Raw genomic sequence first — 20,495 nt, 5'->3', positions numbered from 1 at the left:
GAACTTCCACGCAAGAGTCACTAGAGAGGGAGGGATAAAATAAAGACAGCCAATTCCGCTGAAAAATTAATCCACTACCCAAATCAACAGTTTCAATTTTTATAATGAAAAAAAACTGAAATTATAAGCAGAAGAATCACACTGAAACAGCTGCCTGAAGTACTATTCTACCAAAAACTGCTTCTAAAGAAGAGAAAACATCAAAATGGTAGAATTTAGTAAAAGTATGCAAAGAAGACAAAGTCATTGCTTTGCAAATCTGATCAACAGAAGCTTCATTCTTAAAAAGCCAAGGAAGTAGAAACTGACCTAGTAGAATGAGCCGTAATCCTCTGAGACGGGGTTTAACCCAACTCCAAATAAGCATGATGAATCAAAAGCTTTAACCAAGATGCCAAATAAATGGCAGAAGCCTTCTGACCTTCCTAAAACCAGAAAAGATAACAAATAGACTAGAAGTCTGTCTGAAATCTGAATCGCTTCAACATAATATTTCAAAACTCTTAACACATCCAAAGAATGTAAGAATCTTACCAAAGAATTCTTAGGATTAGGACACAATGAAAAGACAATAATTCCTCCACTAATGTTGTTAGAAGTCACAACTTTAGGTGAAAATTGAAATGAAGACAGCAAAAACCACCTTATCCTGATGAAAAATCAGAACAAGGAGATTCACAAGAAAGAACAGATAATTCAAAAACTGTTCTAGCTGAAGAGATGTCTAAAAAGAACAGTACTTTCTATGAAAGTAATTAATGTCCAAAGAAAGCATATGCTCAAACAGAAGAGCCTGTAAAGCCTTCAGAATCAAATTAAGTCTCCAAAGAGGAGAAATTGGCTTAATGACAGGCTTGATACGAACCAAAGCCTGAACAAAACAATGAATATCAGAAAGATTTAGCAATTCTTACTGTGAAACAGCACAGGAAAAGCAGATATTTGTCCTTTCAAGGAACTTGCAGACAAAAACCTTATAAAGAAACTAAAAAATCCTAGGAATTCTAAAAGAATGCCAAGAGAATTCATAAGAAGATCATCATGAGATGTAAATCTTCTAAACTCGATAATAAATCCTACTAGACACAGATTCACGAGCCTGCAACATAGTATTAATTACTGAGTCAGAGAAACTTCTATGACTAAGTACTAAGTGTTAAATTTTCATACCATCAAATTAATAATTTGAATTCCTGATGAAAAAAACGAATGTTAAGATATAAGGTCTGGCCTTAATGGAAGTAACCAAGATTGGCAACTGGACATCCGAACAATAACCATATACCAAAACCTGTGTGGCCATGCTGGAGCCACCAGCCACACCAAAGATTGCTCTCTGATGACTTTGAAAATCACTCTTAAAAGAAGAACCAGAGATGAAAAAATATAGGCAGATTGATAATTCCAAGGAAGTGTCAATGCATACACTACTTCCGCCTGAGGATCCCCGAACCTGAATAGGCCCCTGGGAAGTTCCTTGTTTAGATGAGATGCCATCAGATCTATTTCTGGAAGCCCTCACATCTGAAAAATTGAAAAACATATCTAGGTAAAGAGACCATTCTCCCGGATGTAAAGCTTGATTAACAGAGACAATCAGCTTCCTAATTGTCTATACCTGGGAAAAAAAACCCACAGAAATTAGATAGGAGCTGGATTTAGCCCAAGCAAATATCCGAGATACTTCTGTCACAGCCTAAGGACTGATAGTCCCACCCTGATGATTGACATACGCCACAGTTGTGACATTGTCTGTCTGAAAAAACAATAAACGTCTCTTCTTCAAAAAGAAACCAACTGAAGAACTCAGAATGCACAGAGTTCCAAAATATAAAATGGTAATCTCGCCTCCTGAGATTTCCAAACCCCTTGTGCTGACAGAGATCCTCAGACAGCCTCCCAACCTAAAAAACTTGCATCTGTAGAGATCATAGTCCAGGTTGGAAGAACCGAAGAGACCTGTAGAACTAAATGATGGTGATCTTAACCACCGAATCAAAGATAGTTAAACATTAGGATTCAAAGATAAAAAGGGATATCCTAGAATCCCTGCACCATTATTCAGCATAAAAAACTGGAAAGGTTTCCTATTAAATGAGCAAAGGGAATTGAATCCAATGCTGCAGCCATGAAACCTAAAACTTCCATGCATATATAGCAACTTGAAGGAAATAATAGAGACTGAAGGTTCCGACAAACGGAACCTAATAAACTTGTCACTTATCTGTTAGAGACAAAAACATTGACACAATCTATCTGGAAACCTAAAAAAGGTGACCCTTGTGTGAGGAATCAAGGAGCTTTTGATAAAAAGATCCTCTAACCATGTCTTGAAGAAACAACAAAGTTGAATCATATGATATTCCGCAGAACGAAAAGACTGAGCCAGTACCACGATACCGTCCAAAGAAGGAACACTGAGAACCTTGAAAAGATTCTTAGAGCTGTCGCTAGACCAGAAGGAAAAGCAACAAATTGGTAATGCTTGTCAAAAAAAAGAGAATCTCAGAAAATAAAAATAATCTGAATGAAAACAGAAAATGAAGATATGCATCTATTGTATCTATTGTAAACAAATAATGCCATTACTGACCAAAAAGGCAGAATAGACCATATAAACACCATTCTAAAAGATGGTACACTTATATGACAATTCAAAAAGATTTTCTATCTTTGGAACAATGAATAGTCTTGAATAAAACCCCAAAACAAAGTTCCTAAAATGAAACTGGAATAAATACCCCCAAAACTCCAGGTCTGAGCAGCGCTTGAGCCCCAATGGGTGACCAGCCGCACTTCACCAGTACCCAAAACATATAGGTCTGAAACACACTTCAGAAAAGTGTTAGTCTTACTGGAATAGCTGGAATATGATAGAGAAAAAGGACTTCTCACAGACGGTTTTACTCTGAATCCTATTCTGTACCCAAAGTCTAAGAAGTTTGGACCGAATAGAACCAAACAAATTTCAAAAAAGTCTCAACCTGCCCCTTACCAGCCAAGCTGGAATTAGAACCGCACCTTCATGCAAATTTGGGGAGCTGACTTTGAACTTTTAAAATGCTTAAATGAATGAAGAAAAAAACTTCCAATTATAAACATGTTACTTGGGGAAGAATTCAGGATTCCGTTCCTTAGTAAGAACAGAAAACTAATATAAGCTTAAAGTTTTAGTCTTAGAACTCAATCTTGAAGCCCAGAGTAACAGGTAAAGAATTGAATCCAATTATGAACCAAATAATTGATTATCTTGGAAAAAAAAGAAATATGGATTTTAGAAATCAAATTAGCATTCCATGATTAAAATCACAAAGTTCTTCTAGCTAAAATAGCTAAAGACATAGATTAAACCTCATTTGCGAAAATATTTAATAAAATGACCACACAAATGAAATTATTAGCATGTTAATCAAGTTAAAGGACCACTCAACACACTGGACTTGCGCAATCAACAAATGCAAGATAGCAAGACAATGCAATAGCACTTAGTCTGAACTTCAAATGAGTAGTAGATTTTGTCCTTTTAACAATGCTAAACAAATCATAATCCGATACTTGATCTTAAAGTATTCAACCAGAAAGATGAAGCAATAGCAACATCAGCAAAATAAATTACAGGTCTAATAAAAGTACCTGAAAATAATTTTCCTTAAATAAGATACAACCATCTGAAGGAAAAAAAATAAATACTATTTGCTATAAGAATAATAGTATATTTAGCAGGAGTAGAGATAGCCCCATTAACTTGGGGAATCTTTCCTCAAAACTAACTGCCGGCAAAGAATACAATTTAAAAACCTTAAAGATGGACTAAAAGAAAATTCTCAGCCTATTCCATTCCCTAGTATCAGGAACTGGAAAAAACCTCTGAAAAAATCACAGAAAATAAATAAGCAGAATTTAAATGTTAGCTAGTCTTTAAAATCCAAAGAATATCCAAAATAATCAACACCTTTTGAACAAAGAACAAATGTACTCTATTAAAAATTAAAAAAAGTAGATTTGTTAGTGTCAATATCTGATGAAGAAAAATTCTGAATGAGAAAAAAAACACCATCAGAGAAGGATAATTCATTATGTTGTTGGTCATTTGAAACTTCATCAACTAAAAAAGAAGTTTGAAAAAGACCTACAAATTTATTAGAAGGCGGGATGTCAGACAAAGCCTTTAAAATAGAATCAGAAAAAAATTCTTATAAATTTCTAAGTATATCTTGTACATAAGATGTAAAAAAAAACAGAATTTATGTTTACCTGATAAATTACTTTCTCCAACAGTGTGTCCGGTCCACGGCGTCATCCTTACTTGTGGGATATTCTCTTCCCCAACAGGAAATGGCAAAGAGCCCAGCAAAGCTGGTCACATGATCCCTCCTAGGCTCCGCCTTCCCCAGTCATTCGACCGACGTAAAGGAGGAATATTTGCATAGGAGAAATCATATGATACCGTGGTGACTGTAGTTAAAGAAAATAAATCATCAGACCTGATTAAAAAACCAGGGCGGGCCGTGGACCGGACACACCGTTGGAGAAAGTAATTTATCAGGTAAACATAAATTCTGTTTTCTCCAACATAGGTGTGTCCGGTCCACGGCGTCATCCTTACTTGTGGGAACCAATACCAAAGCTTTAGGACACGGATGATGGGAGGGAGCAAATCAAGTCACCTAGATGGAAGGCACCACGGTTTGCAAAACCTTTCTCCCAAAAATAGCCTCAGAAGAAGCAAAAGTATCAAATTTGTAAAATTTGGTAAAAGTGTGCAGTGAAGACCAAGTCGCTGCCTTACATATCTGATCAACAGAAGCCTCGTTCTTAAAGGCCCATGTGGAAGCCACGGCCCTAGTGGAATGAGCTGTGATTCTTTCAGGAGGCTGCCGTCCGGCAGTCTCATAAGCCAATCTGATGATGCTTTTAAGCCAAAAAGATAGAGAGGTAGAAGTTGCTTTTTGACCTCTCCTTTTACCAGAATAAACAACAAACAAGGAAGATGTTTGTCTGAAATCCTTTGTAGCATCTAAATAGAATTTTAGAGCACGGACAACGTCCAAATTGTGTAACAAACGTTCCTTCTATGAAACTGGATTCGGACACAAAGAAGGTACAACTATCTCCTGGTTAATATTTTTGTTGGAAACAACCTTCGGAAGAAAACCAGGCTCAGTACGTAAAAACCACCTTATCTGCATGGACCAGATAGGGCGGAGAACACTGCAGAGCAGATAACTCAGAAACTCTTCTAGCAGAAGAAATTGCAACCTAAAACAAAACTTTCCAAGATAATAACTTAATATCTATGGAATGTAAGGGTTCAAACGGAACCCCTTGAAGAACTGAAAGAACTAGATTAAGACTCCAGGGAAGAGTCAAAGGTCTGTAAACAGGCTTGATTCTAACCAGAGCCTGAACAAACGCTTAAACGTCTGGCACAGCTGCCAGCCTTTTGTGAAGTAAAACAGATAAGCAGAGATCTGTCCCTTCAGAGAACTCGCAGAAAATCCTTTCTCCAAACCTTCTTGTAGAAAGGAAAGAAACTTAGGAATTTTTATCTTGTTCCATGGGAATCCTTTAGATTCACACCAACAGATATATTTTTTCCATATATTATGGTAAATTTTTCTAGTTACAGGCTTTCTAGCCTGAATAAGAGTATCTACTACAGAATCTGAAAACCCACGCTTTGATAAAATCAAGCGTTCAAACTCCAAGCAGTCAGTTGGAGGAAAACCATATTCGGATGTTCAAATGGACCCTGAATAAGAAGGTCCTGTCTCAAAGGTAGCTTCCATGGTGGAGCCGATGACACATTCACCAGGTCTGCATACCAAGTCCTGCGTGGCCACACAGGAACTATCAAGGTCACCGAAGCCCTCTCCAGATTGATCCTGGCTACCAGCCTGGGAATGAGAGGAAACGGTGGGAATACATAAGCTAGGTTGAAGATCCAAGGTGCTACTATTGTATCCAATAGAGTCGCCTTGGGATCCCTGGATTTGGACCCGTAACAAGGGACCATGAAGTTCTGACGAGAGGCCATCAGAACCAAGTCTGGAATGCCCCATAATTGAGTTATTTGGGCAAAGATTTCCAGATGGAGTTCCCACTCCCCCGGATGCTCCTCCATCGCCAGGGAACTCCTTGTTACCCCCTGATGGTTGATATATGTAACAGTCGTCATGATGACTGATTGAAACCTTATGAATTTGGCCTTTGCTAGTCTAGGCCAAGCCTTGAGAGCATTGAATATCGCTCTCAGTTCCATTATGTTTATTGGGAGAAGAGAGTCTTCCCGAAACCATAGACCCTGAGTTTTCAGGGGTTCCCAGACCGCGCCCCAGCCCACCAGACTGGCGTCGGTCGTGACAATGACCTATTCTGGTCTGCGGAAGCTCATTCCCTGTGACAGGTTGTCCAGGGTCAGCCACCAACGGAGTGAATCTCTGGTTATTTGATCTACTTGTATCGTCGGAGACAAGACTGTATAATCCCCATTCCACTGTCTGAGCATGGCCAGGTGCAATGGTCTTAGATGAATTCGTGCAAAAGGAACTATGTCCATTGTCGCAACCATCAACCCTATTACTTCCATGGACTGCGCTATGGAAGGAATAAGAACAGAATGAAGTACCTGACAAGAGCTTAGAAGTTTTGATTTTCTGGCCTCTGTCAGAAAAACCTTCATTTCTAAGGGAACTATTATTGTTCCCAAGAAGGGAACTCTTGTTGACGGGGACAGAGAACTTTTTTCTATGTTCACTTTCCTCTGAGAAAGGCTAGGACAATGTCCGTATGAGCCCTTGCTTTTGACAGAGACGACACCTGAATCAGGATGTCGTCCAAGTAAGGTACTACTGCAATGCCCCTTGGTCTTAGCACCGCTAGAAGGGACCCTAGTACCCTTGTGAAAATCCTTGGAGCAGTGGCTAATCCGAATGGAAGTGCCACAGGTAATGCTTGTCCAGAAAGGCGAACCTTAGGAACCGAAAATGTTCCTTGTGGATAGGAATACGTAGGTACGCATCCTTTAAGTCCACCGTGGTCATGAATTGACCTTCCTGGATGGTAGAAAGGATCGTTCGAATGGTTTCCATTTTGAATGATGAAACCCTTAGAAACTTGTTTAGAATCTTGAGATCTAAAATAGGTCTGAATGTTCCCTCTTATTTGGGAATTATGAACAGGTTGGAGTAAAAACCCATCCCTTGTTCTCCTAATGGAACAGGATGAATCACTCCCATGCTTAACAGGTCTTCTACACAGTGTAAGAATGCCTGTTCGAAGATAATTGAGACCCGTGGAACCTTCCCCTTGGGAGTAGTTCCCTGAATTCCAGGAGATAACCTTGAGAAACTATTTCTAGCGCCCAAGGATCCTGAACATCTCTTGCCCCAACCTGAGCAAAGAGACAAAGTCTGCCCCCCACCAGATCCTTCCCAGATCGGGGGCCAACACTTCATGCTGTTTTGGTAACAGTGGCAGGTGACTTGGCCTGCTTACCCTTTTTCCAGCCTTGCATCGGCCTCCAGGCTGGCTTGGTTTGAGAAGTATTACCCTCTTGCTTAGAGGGTGTAGAATTTGAGGCTGGTCCGTTTCTGCGAAAGGGACGAAAATTTGGCTTATTTTTAGCCTTAAAAGACCTATCCTGTGGGAGGGCGTGGCCCTTTCCCCCAGTGATGTCTGAAATAATCTCTTTCAAGTCAGGGCCAAACAGTGTTTTACCCTTGAAAGGGATGTTAAGCAAAAGCGCTCTGCGCGCCACGATAGCAAACCCTGAATTATTTGCCGCTAATCTAGCTAATTGCAAAGCGCCATCTAAAATAAAAAAGAGTTAGCCAATTTAAGAGCTTGAACTCTGTCCAAAACCTCCTCGTACGAGGATTCTTTATTAAGCGACTTTTCTAGTTCTTCGAACCAGAAACACGCAGCTGTAGTGACAGGAACAATGCATGAAATTGGTTGTAGAAGGTAACCTTGCTGAACAAACATCTTTTTAAGCAAACCCTCTAACCTTTAATCCATAGGATCTTGAAAGCACAACTATCTTCTATAGGAATAGAAGTGCGTTTGTTTAGAGTAGAAACCGCCCCCTCGACCTTGGGGACTGTATGCTATAAGTCCTTTCTGGGGTCGACTATAGGAAACTAATTTCCGCCACCCGCTTGGGTATAGGAAAAACATCGGGGGGCACCGGAACCTCTAGGAACTTGTCCATCTTACCTAATTTCTCTGGAATGACCAAATTGTCACAATCATCCAGAGTAGATAATACCTCCTTAAGTAGTGCGTGGAGATGTTGAAATTTAAATTTAAAAGTTACAATATCAGGTTCTGCTTGTTGAGAAATTTTCCCTGAATCTGAAATTTCTCCCTCAGACAAAACCTCCCTCCTGGCCCCTTCAGATAGGTGTGAGGGTATGTCAGAAAAGATATCATCAGCGTCCTCTTGCTCCTCAGTGTTTAAAACAGAGCAATCACGCTTTCTCTGATAAGTAGGCATTTTGGAAAAAAATGCATGCAATAGAATTATCCATTATAGCCATTAATTGTTGTATGGTAATAAGTATTGGCGCACTAGATGTACTAGGGGCCTCTTGTGTGGGCAAAACTGGTGTAGACACAGAAGGGGATGATGCAGTACCATGCTTACTCCCCTCATTAGAGGAATCATCTTGGGCAATATCATATCTATGGCATTATTATCCCTACTTTGTTTGGACATTATGACACAAATATATCACATATATTTAAATGGGGAGACACATTGGCTTTCATACATATAGAACATCGTTATCTGATGGTTCAGACATGTTAAACAGGCTTAAACTTGTTAACAAAGCACAAAAAACGTTTTACAATAAAACCGTTACTGTCCCTTTAAATTTTAAACTGAACACACTTTATTACTGAATATGTGAAAAAGTATGAAGGAATTGTTCAAATTTCACCAAAATTAATTAAAATAACTTAAAGCCTTAAAAGTATTGCACACCAAATTTGAAAGCTTTAACCCTTAAAATAACGGAACCGGAGCCGTTTTTACATTTAACCCCTATACAGTCCCAGGTATCTGCTTTGCTGAGACCCAACCAAGCCCAGAGGGGAATACGATACCAAATGATGCCTTCTATAAGCTTTTTCAGTGGTTCTTAGCTCCTCACACATGCATCTGCATGCCATGCTTTCCAAAAACAACTGCGCATTAGAGGCGCGAAAATGAGGCTCTGTCTATGACTAGAAAAGGCCCCCAGTGAAAAAGGTGTCCAATACAGTGCCTGCCGTTTTTATTAAAACAATCCCCAAGATTTAACAACTATTAAAAGTAATAATCTGCCAAATATACTTAGTAAAGTAATCGTTTTAGCCCAGAAAAATGTCTACCAGTTTTTTAAGCCCTAATGAAGCCCTTTATTCTTTTACTTAAACAAAGAAAATGGCTTACCGGTTCCCATAGGGAAAATGACAGCTTCCAGCATTACCGAGTCTTGTTAGAAATGTGTCATACCTCAAGCAGCAAAAGTCTGCTCACTGTTTCCCCCAACTGAAGTTAATTCCTCTCAACAGTCCTGTGTGGAAACAGCCATCGATTTTAGTAACGGTTGCTAAAATCATTTTCCTCTTACAAACAGAAATCTTCATCTCTTTCCTGTTTCAGAGTAAATAGTACATACCAGCACTATTTTAAAATAACAAACTCTTGATTGAAGAATAAAAACTACATTTAAACACCAAAAAACTCTAAGCCATCTCCGTGGAGATGTTGCCTGTACAACGGCAAAGAGAATGACTGGGGAAGGCGGAGCCTAGGAGGGATCATGTGACCAGCTTTGCTGGGCTCTTTGCCATTTCCTGTTGGGGAAGAGAATATCCCACAAGTAAGGATGACGCCGTGGACCGGACACACCTATGTTGGAGAAATAGCAATATATAAAGCATAACTACTAATGGATTCTGCATGTAAAAGTTTATCATGATAACTTATTACAAACCATAGCTAAAGATAAACATTCATAACATTTAAAATAAATGAACTTAGCTTTGGTAGGACTGATCTCAGTCAACAGGAATCCCTCAGCATGTTCTGATCCAGGAACAGTGTATGGAAAATCTTGCAATATGTAATAGAAAAAAACAACATATAAAGCAAAATTATCAAATTCCTTAAATGACAGTTTCAGGAATGGGAAAAAATGCAAAACAAACAAGCCTCTAGCAACCAGAAGCAACAAAAAAGTGAGACTTAAATAATGTGAGAAAAAGTGGAACAAATATGACACCCACATTATTGGCGCCAAGTACAACGCCCCTATTTTTTTTCCGCCAAGTATGACGCCACATCCTCTGACGCCGAAAACGACGCCTACATTTTTTTGCGCAAAAAAACGTCTGAACACACATGCGTCAAAAAATGATGTAACAAACTTCCGGCGTCAACTACGGCGCCGGAATTGACAAAATTTTGCGCCAAAAAAGTTTGCACCAAAATGACGCAATAAATTGAAGCATTTTCTGCCCCCGCGAGCCTAACAGCCCGCAGGGAAAAAAGTCAATTGAAAATTTTCAAGGTAAGAAAAAAAATATTTATTCATATGCATTATCCCAAATAATGAAACTGACAGTTTGAATGAAGGAATACTGATTATCCTGAATCATGGCAAATATAAGTTTAAAGACATATATTTAGAACTTTACATATAAAGTGCCCAACCATAGCTTAGAGTGTCACAAAAAATAAGACTTACTTACCCCAGGACACTCATCTACATATAGTAGATAGCCAAACCAGTACTGAAACGAGAATCAGTAGAGGTAATGGTATATAAGAGTATATTGTTGATCTGAAAAGGGAGGTAGGAGAAGAAATCTCTACGACCGATAACAGAGAACCTATGAAATAGATCCCCTAGAGGAAGACCATTGTATTCAAATAGGCAATACTCTCTCACATCCCTCTGACATTCACTGCACTCAGAGGAAAACCGGGCTTCAGCCTGCTGCGAAGCGCATATCAACGTAGAATCAAGCACAAACTTACTTCACCACCTCCATGGAAGGCAAAGTTTGTAAAACTGAATTGTGGGTGTGGTGAGGGGTGTATTTATAGGCATTTTAAGGTTTGGGAAACTTTGCCCCTCCTGGTAGGAATGTATATCCCATACGTCACTAGCTCATGGACTCTTGCTAATTACATGAAAGAAATAGGTGCCTGCCTTCATTTTTGCCCTACCCATTTACTTGTGGACTCCACAGCTTGAATATTAGATCCCAGGAATAATAGCTTGTGGACTCTCATCACCTCATGAAAGAAAACAAAATGTATGCTTATCTGAAAAATGTATTTCTTCACGGTGGTGAGAGTTCACAAGAACCACCCTTTAATATGTTTTCAATTGGTGGCAGTTTTAGTATGCACCTAATTTAACCTGCTTTGTCCTTTCTTACTTCTCTATTTTTCTCCTTTTATCTGATATATGTTAGACTGGAATACCAGAGAGGTGAGAAGGATTAAAAGCTAGTGAGATATTGGGTATGTTTGCCTCCTCCTAATAGCCAGGAGTTGAATGCCAGGAATAATGGCTCATAGACTCTCAACCCTATGAAAGAAATGTATTTATCAAGTGAGCATACATTTTGTTTTTGTTAATGCATGTATATGAGAAATGTGTTAAATTTGTGTTTAAATACCTTTATATATATATATATATATATATATGGCGTTAAACAAACAGTTCAATAATAAGTAACATACAACTTGATCAGCAGACAGCTACAGCTAGAATAAGGATAGACTAGCCATACATGGGTATAACTGAAGATGAAGTTTGCACAAATCTATGGAACCAATGATAAACAGAGGTTTAGCAGATTTCTCTCAGCACAGCATTGTTATCTTATATCTAAAGTGAATATACATTATGTGTCTGAGCTTTCACAATTTGATGGCATAATATTGTTCTATCAGTGCTTATTTTTTGTTATTGTAATCACGAGGGCAGACGAGCAAGAGATGATTCAAATATAAAAATAACTATTTTAACCATTTTTCATCCTTCAGTGCACATCTGCTTACCTGTTCAGCGCCCACCATGCTGATCGGCTTACATTTAAAAAGATGGTTGATAAATTTTGGAATAAAGGAACTAAAAAAAAAAAAAAAAAAAAAAAGAAATTAGCATTCCATAAAAAAAACATATTTCAATATCAATAATTTTTTATTTTTTTAAATCTAATAAAATAAAGCAATTAATTACCTATAATATTTTAAAATAGATATTTTGACAACAAAAATAAAGACAAAACAATTTAACACACACACACACACATATATATATATTTATATTATCTATTTCTATCTATCCATCTATCTGTCTGTATATCTGTCTATCTATCCACAAATCCCTTTATCCAAATTGCAAGAAGAGAGGATTAAAACCAAGTGTGAGAAACATAAATATAAATATATATACAAACACAGAAGTGGCTGAAAGTATTGGTGGTACCTTTCCTCTGAACTATTTACAAAGTTATTTGGTATCCACTATTCTTTATTTCAAATGTAATAGAACAAAAACTTTGATTTATGATTTCACTTAAACAGTAAAACAAATGAGAATGGCACAGCCAAACATATTGATAGTTTTTATCTAATATTTCACAGCACAGTCTGGAAACAATAACTGCAATCAAGTGCTTTCTGTAGCTCTGAATAAGATGTCTACACTTTTCTACTGGGATTTTGGCCCACTCTTCTTGAGCAAACTGCTCCAGTTCTCTTGGGTTTGATGGGTGCCTTTTCCCAACTGCGAGTTTTAGCTCTTGCCACAGATGTTCAATGGGATTCAGATCTGGACTCATAGAAGACCCCTTCTAAACGGTCCAATGTTTTTTTCTCATCCATTCTTGGGTGCTTTTTGAGGTATGTTTTGGGTCATTATCCTGCTGGGGGACTATATTTGGACTTTTTATCTTGTCTATATACCACTAACGGCTTCACATTAAGATCTATAGAGATACATGTGGAGAGCTAGAGGGTACCTTGGATCATCATTTTATTGGGAATCTACCTAATACATACAGGAGTGTGTTTTAAATAAAAACTGTATTACGCTATGTACCCTCTTTTTATTTTACATTTGGTCTAATACTCCTGAATCTACGGAGGAGCCATTTCAGAATAAAGCCTACTATCTGCACACCATACTCCAAGGAGACAAGAAGCTACACATCATCCTGACACTGATGCAAGACATTACCGGAGGATTAGCACTGATAGGTGCAGCAACTTACCTCATATGAGTGAGGTAATTTCTATTAAGTGCACACCCACCGGCCTTTCTTTTTATACTTTGAATATTGTCATTTACTATTGTAGGTATATTTAATAACTACACAGACTCTCTCATATTTTAGAAGTTTATATTGAAGCAGTATCATTATTGCGATTCATTCTGGCAATATTTTATTTTCTTAACAAGTGTTCACAATAAGTACGTGTGTATATATATATATATATATATATATAAAAATATATAAATATATATATATATCTATATACACACCTATTTCTTTATATGGTGCCAGAAGAATATAAGGACGCCCCACATAAAATTACGGGTGGGGAGCTGTGGACTCTTTCAATCAAAAGAAAAGGAAATTATCAGGTAGGCATAATTTTCTGTTTTTCTTGTTAAATGGAAAGAGTCCACAGCTGCATTCATTACTTTTGGGAAAACAATACCCAAGATATAGAGGACACTGAATGACAAGACGGGAGGGTACAATAGGCGGCCCATACTGAGGGCACCAGGCCTGAACTTCTACCTGATAAAAAATTTTTAAGAGGAAAAGCCCCAATGACACTGACTTGCAGTTAGTGAAGAAGCCAAACTAGAGACCGCAAACGGACTCGACTGAGCCAACAGTCCTCCAGGAGACACCATCGCCCAGCAAACGGCCCCCCACCGCTCATCTCCACAAATGGAGACACCAGCTGAAACCCCCAAGGGAACAAGGCAAAGGAGAACCAAGGAAACCAAAAATGTCTCCTAATACAAAAAAGAACACCTCCACAAGTGAGCCCAGCTCACAGAGACCCAAAGGGGCTCAAACAGGGAGAGGAGGCCACACCTATACCAAGCGAACCCCGGGATAAGACCGGGTACAGAGACAGAACAGACGTCTCTCCAACATCCTGCAAGCACGGAATGCAACTGAAGAGGCAAAGTCCTCCCAGTGTCTGACCATAAAATACCAAAGCATTCAACCATGAAAAAGTGTGTAATACACCCAGGTGAAAAACCCCCAAGTTTGAGAACACAGAGTCCATAACATGACGACACAGAGGGTACTTGCGAGGAAGAAGAAGCAGTTAGTCAAACAAGAAACAGTCCGCAAGACCAATCCCCAGACAGAGGGCATGCTCCAGGCAACCTAAGTCGCCGGACCTACACACAGGTCCCTAAAAAAGGGGAACACAAAACCTCAATTGAGGCCCCCCCGAGAAGAAGAGTAAACCCTCAGAACCTGAAGGAAGAGTAAACCCTCTTCTGAAATCAATGGAGCAAGTTGAAAGGAAAATCTATACCCTAGCAGACTAAGCTAACAGGATATACTCAACAAAGCTCACACATCCAGAGGAGACTGTGACCCGAACGCAGCGCCATAGACCGGCCATCCTGACCTGCAGACCCACAACCAGCTGAACCAACCTAGCCTCAGGGATCCAAAACAGGGGAACAAAAGAATCCCGAAACAGGTACAGGAACGAGCGTAAGTATAGCACAGCCATCCCCACAGAGTACAAGTACAACCCGACTCTGAAAACAGACAACAAGGCCAGAGACCTAAGGATCTATCAAAATAAAGACCCAACAAGTCTGCTTGGAGCCAGCAAGACCCCAGGGGGAACCAATCCCACCTTTCCGGCTACCATCCAGGAGAGGCCCCAAGCAAGGACTATCTCCATAGGGAGGAGAATATCCCCTAAAGAAAAGGGACGATGCCGGAAGGGCAACAACTGTCCTCAAGGCCCGAAGACACCGGCTAATGGGAAGAGAAATTCCCAACACAGATGTCCTAGAAAATGACCCCCCTACAAGTAGCTTGCCAAGCAGAAGCACAGCCAACCCATTCACCTGCAGAGCAGGGAATCCACAGGAACACTGACAAGCTGACCAGGGGAATGCAACCCTAAGGCGCACCAGATATTGGATATTCAACGCCAGCTGCTGGGTATGAACCAACCACCCTTGAGGCTCAAGCCACACGGCTAACCACTAGATGACATGGGCCACTCTGTGGCAAAGAGTAAAAAATACTCTTAATAAATCTATCCAACCAAGACCAGGTTAGATAATTGGAGCAAGGACATAGCCCAAGTTCCCACTACCGTGGAACACCCTGACCAGCCCTGAGATCCAAGATTCCAAAACCACCCAAGACTGGGTCAGGAAAAAGGCCAAACGAATCTTCAGCAACCGGAAGTCTCAGGGAGAAAAACAGGTCCGGGCACCTAATAGTTCAGGCAAACCTTACCCTAGAACTAAACACCCCAACTGACCAAAAAGCCAGACACAAGGGTATGGATGCATATCCAGAGAATCTGGATAGCGAGAAGAACTTGAAAGCCCCGACCAAAGGAAGGAACCATCCCTAGCTAAAGTCCAATGCTCCAAGGAGCAAGGCTATAAGTTGTATGAAGATACTTTTCAGAGCCTCAGGACAACCAAGGCATACCTCAAGGTAATAAAATAAATAAATCCTACTAGCAGGACTAGTCTCCCTATCACCTCCGCACAAGCAGAGGACACAAGAGAGAAAGGCACTAATCATGCCCAGCTCCAGAAAACCCTGAGCTAAACAAAGTCCCCGCAGGGAACAACCATCACCCGGAAACACAGATCCCTAAATGGAGATCCAACTAACCCGGAGACAATGGAAGACCCAAAGGTCTCATAACTCAGACAGACAGTACACGTCAAAGAGTAAGAGCTGCATCTAGATACACTACAAACAGCTTACGCGTACACCTGCAAGGTGTCAAGAGCTGCAACTGGTTTCAAACTGCAAACCTTCCGCATGCTAGACAGCTATCCTGTACAAGCTGTTGGATCAAGCCCAAAAAAGGACAAATCCAGAGGCCTAAAAATGAAGGCCATTAATACATTAAGTCCTCCAACACTTCACCACATAGGGGAGGAAAACTAAGTTCTGATTAAATCAGATGTCAGAGTGACACAGCGGAAAACTCCCCTGCCCGGCCAACTATGACTGAAGGCTATAAGGACTGAAACAATCCTTCCCACCTCACGGACCCACAGGTGAACATGAAAAACAATGATAACCTGAGTACTCTGCGCTTCTACCGAACCAGCCGAGCAGAACAGCGCCATGTGTCTGAACAGCCGCAAGACTGAACAAACCGGTAAGCAGCATAAATTCTCCCTCATAGGGGAAAAAACAGAAAACTGACATTTCTAACATAGGACTAACATGTCCAAAACAACTTCCGAAGAAGTAATAAAGAGTATCAATCCCAGAAGGTTCCCAAAAGAAACAAAAACAAATAAAATACATCCCATCGGATATAAATAAAATATAAGGCAACCCATAGGGTTAACGCCCAAAAAAACACAGGCCTACCGGCAGGACCAGCCAAACGGAGCCCTATCTTTCAAAACTGGGAAAGATCTCAAACAAATGACAACCAGGAGATTACTTCATCCCCACATGTCTAATGAGGTGCACCATTCGAATTAGCAGAATGAAAATCCCCGTATCTGGTAACGATAGGGTCATTCAATAACTGAAAAACATGTCTGAGCAATACGCGAAGGAGCGTAATCCTGTAACTAAAGGCACAACACTCAGGGACAGTTACACCCGCGGGGAACTGTAGAGGCCCTCCCCACGGCGGAAGGCCCGGGACAATAGGGCATGAGCACATTCTCAAATAAACGACTGGATTCTGCAGACGAACAATCGCCAACATTATGTGGAAGCAAAAAAGGGCTTGCAACCTCTGGGGGGGGGGGGGGGGGACACGCCACCCTGCATGGAGGAATCAGAAACTGGGTCACCCGCATGTGTAGAAGTATGTCCTCTCGGAGGACAGGACCCCCAGAGGCGGATGGCTCAGCAGTCCCTCGATTCCCCGAGCCTGAGGAACCAGGCGCTCTGAAATGGCATACGGAACAAAACTGGTTGACATGTGTCAACAGGGCCAATCTGGATTCGTCACCGGACACAGAATCTGAAATTAAAATAGTCTCAGTATCAGAATCCTCCGTAACTGAATCTGAAATAAGCACACAGTCTCAGCAACAGAATCCTCCATAACTAGATAGAGGATATATAAATATGGACTAAAGTAGTAAAAACAAAAACGGCACCTGACACCCCCAACGGCTGGGGCACTCACCACCTTCTATGAACAGACCCCTGCGGACTAGAAAATTTATTTTGCCACATGGTCAGGAATGCAGAAATTAGAAACGGAACGTAACCACGCCCGAACACAAGGTGAATCGTACAGTCCAAAAAAGCGTGCCCAACCAAAAGGCTGCGTCACTTCCAAAGCCCTCAATATTCCAAACCACGAGGCTATAAACATCACACATAAGCGGGTTGAATCACATAACATACATGATTATAAATCCCCTGTTCAATAACCCCCCTCAGGATATATTAATCCTCGATTCCAAGATACTACAAGAGACTCACTGAGACCCTTATGATAAGTTGGACCCGCAAGGTGGTAGCCTCTCGGAAAAACATTCACATTACAGTACATTGATGAATAAAGTAAAATTAAATGGTCTTACTGGAATCTATGCCGAGGAACAGGAACACAGCCTTTCAAGTGTGACCGATAGTAGAATCACCTCCGCCATGGACTTGAGAGAAGAAAGCAGGCAGCGGAGTGAAGTTCTACAACGCCGATTTCTTGAGGAGCTGTTAATCTGTCGGGATGGTTTAGCAGAAAGACTCTCCCTGCATCTCCGGACTCTAATTTTCATCCAAGCCCTTACTGAGAGACTGACAGAACTACTTAAAACTCCTGTCCCATGCCGTAGAGTACTACCCTCCATAAGAGACAAAAAACTAAATTTAAAAATTCTGACACTTCTCTGCCAACCTCCTGGGACGAAAGGCAAAAAATGACTGGGAGATGAGGGAAGGAGTGGGAGGAGTATTTAAGCCTTTAGCCAGGTTGTTATTTCCCAAAAGTAATAATTGCAGCTGTGGACTCTTTCCATTTAAGAAGAAAGAGAGAGAGAGAGAGAGAGAGAGAGAGAGAGAGACATCTGAATGGCTGCTAGTTTGTTGAATATCCTAAAACATAATTTTTAATGCATCATATTAAAAATCGCCCTCACTGACAGCATACCATTAATGTTGGTTTGCAGACCTTGTGAAACTACAGCACACAAAGAATAAATAAATATTGTCACTTGTTCATAGACGTACCTGCTTTTACAGCATACTGACTAAGGCGACATTCTATCACAACCTATTCTCGGACTCAGTAAATCCAGAATAGTTATTTAAACAGATTTGCAATAGTTTCACTTTTCTAAAAAGCTGCTTAGCTCTTCTACAACTTAAGAATCGCTTCCTTGCCAGTGACATCTGATATGGGTGCAGTGAAAACGGCATGAATAAGAGAATTAGCTGTTATAGTGATGTTAAATACTGACATGGTTCAGAACAAATAATGTGCATTATGTGTACATAAATGGGCCAGTTCATATAAATAAAATAAATACAATTATAAACCAAAGGAACACATTAAAGATCATGGCTTTAAGCTGGTGAAAAAGAATATCAAATGACTATTTAAGAAGTACACATAATACTAGTGACAAACAAATGTGATTAAAAAAATGAAGATATACGACAGTAGGTGCTGCTATTCCACAGGAACTTATTGAAAGCAATGCATTTTATTGTATCTTTGTCTAGCATAACTTGAAAAAGTCCACAGTTACATTTACTATTGAGTTAAGGCTCTTTCGTTTAAGGAATATTAACATACCATACTAAAAAGGGAGTTTTGGTGTTAAAGGGACAGTCAACACCAGAATTTGTGTTGTTTAAAAAGATAGATAATCCCTTTATTACCCATTCCCAAGTTTTGCAAAACCAACACTGTTATATTAATACACTTTTTGCTTCTGTGACTAACTTGTATCTAAGCATCTTCTGACCGCCCCTAATCACATGACTTTTAGTTATTATCTATTGACTTGCATTTTAGCCAATTAGTGCAGTGTCTGCCACAAGCATGATCACAATGCTATCTATATGGCCTACATGAGCTTGCTCTCCCCTGCTGTGAAAAGTAAATAAAATAGAGGCGGCCTTCAAGGGCTTAGAAATTATCATATGTGCCTTCCTAGGTTTGCTTTCAACTAGAATACCAAGAGAACAAAGCAAAAATGTTGATAAACGTAAATTGGAAAGTTGTTTAAAATTACATGCCCTATTTGAAAAATGAAAGTTTTTTTTGGACTTGACTGTCCCTTTAAAGTAGTTGAGTTCTACATGGAAAAGTCTATCACTGGCTGAACAATATAGGATTTTAGATTTTACTATAACACAATAGCTATGTTATGGTGCAGTAAGCAGTTTGACCAAGTGGGTTGAATAGTGAATGTAATCACCTGCTAGATGAACAAAAGGAGAGAAAAGCCACACTAGAGGGTCACATAAATAAAACCATTGTCAGCATATCAGATTTACAAAGCAGAGCATAGAGTTGGTGCCATGACATGATTTATCAATTACTGCTTATTACACTCTTAAAGTCAACTTGAGGTTTTAAGGGGAATGTAGTACTTGGTCCAAATGTGCATTTTACTAACCGTTTTATCTTGGGAGACAATGTATCATATCCGTAAAAAAAAAGAAGAAAAAAGCCTCAGGTACCAAAACCTCAAACACATTTGCCAAGACAGGAGATCTATTTCACAAGCATTGAGTCACAAGTGAATGATACAGTAACAAGTTAATAACATGCAGATCGACTTTCTTCTCTACCCAGCCATCCTCTGAACAAATTCAAAATCAGACTTTCTATACTTGTGCCATTATGTGGCTTGCTTTTTTCAAAAACATTTACTAATCAATTCTATAAAGTTTCCTTTATTCCTGATTAAACTTTTAACTGGAAATGAGACCTATTTAGATTTGCAGTATAGTTTGTTTAGTCTAATGTGCACACACAAATGTTATGTGTTGGAACTTTGTTTCTGTGTAATAAATTGCTGGTCAGGTAATTCAGGAGTAGTACAGTGTCCCTCCTATTTACGCACGTGATGAAAACAAAATTACACAAGCTACTCCCCTTTGTTAAAGGTTACATATGGTGGCAGGATATGGAGCCATTATAACCTTGGGTGAATTGCAATTATGAGTCTAATAATTGATCCATTTGTTAACTACTATAAAAGCATAAACCTTTAGAATCCAGTATGCCTCACAATCACACACACATC

At 39.8% G+C, this 20,495-nt stretch overlaps 1 protein-coding gene across 1 annotated transcript in view; it reads right to left on the bottom strand.

The window, feature by feature from the left end:
* The window catches only part of VPS53 (VPS53 subunit of GARP complex), an 833,787-nt gene that overhangs the window by 148,029 nt on the left and 665,263 nt on the right, over positions 1–20,495 (bottom strand). Inside the window, exon 19 of the mRNA XM_053707376.1 lies at positions 12,068–12,137. Within this exon, the coding sequence (XP_053563351.1) occupies positions 12,068–12,137 (70 nt within the window). The remainder of the gene's footprint in view (positions 1–12,067; positions 12,138–20,495) is intronic.

The sequence above is a fragment of the Bombina bombina genome, chromosome 3, assembly GCF_027579735.1.
Source record: "Bombina bombina isolate aBomBom1 chromosome 3, aBomBom1.pri, whole genome shotgun sequence".
Lineage (NCBI taxonomy): Eukaryota > Metazoa > Chordata > Amphibia > Anura > Bombinatoridae > Bombina > Bombina bombina.
This window is presented reverse-complemented; position numbering and strand designations above follow the sequence as displayed.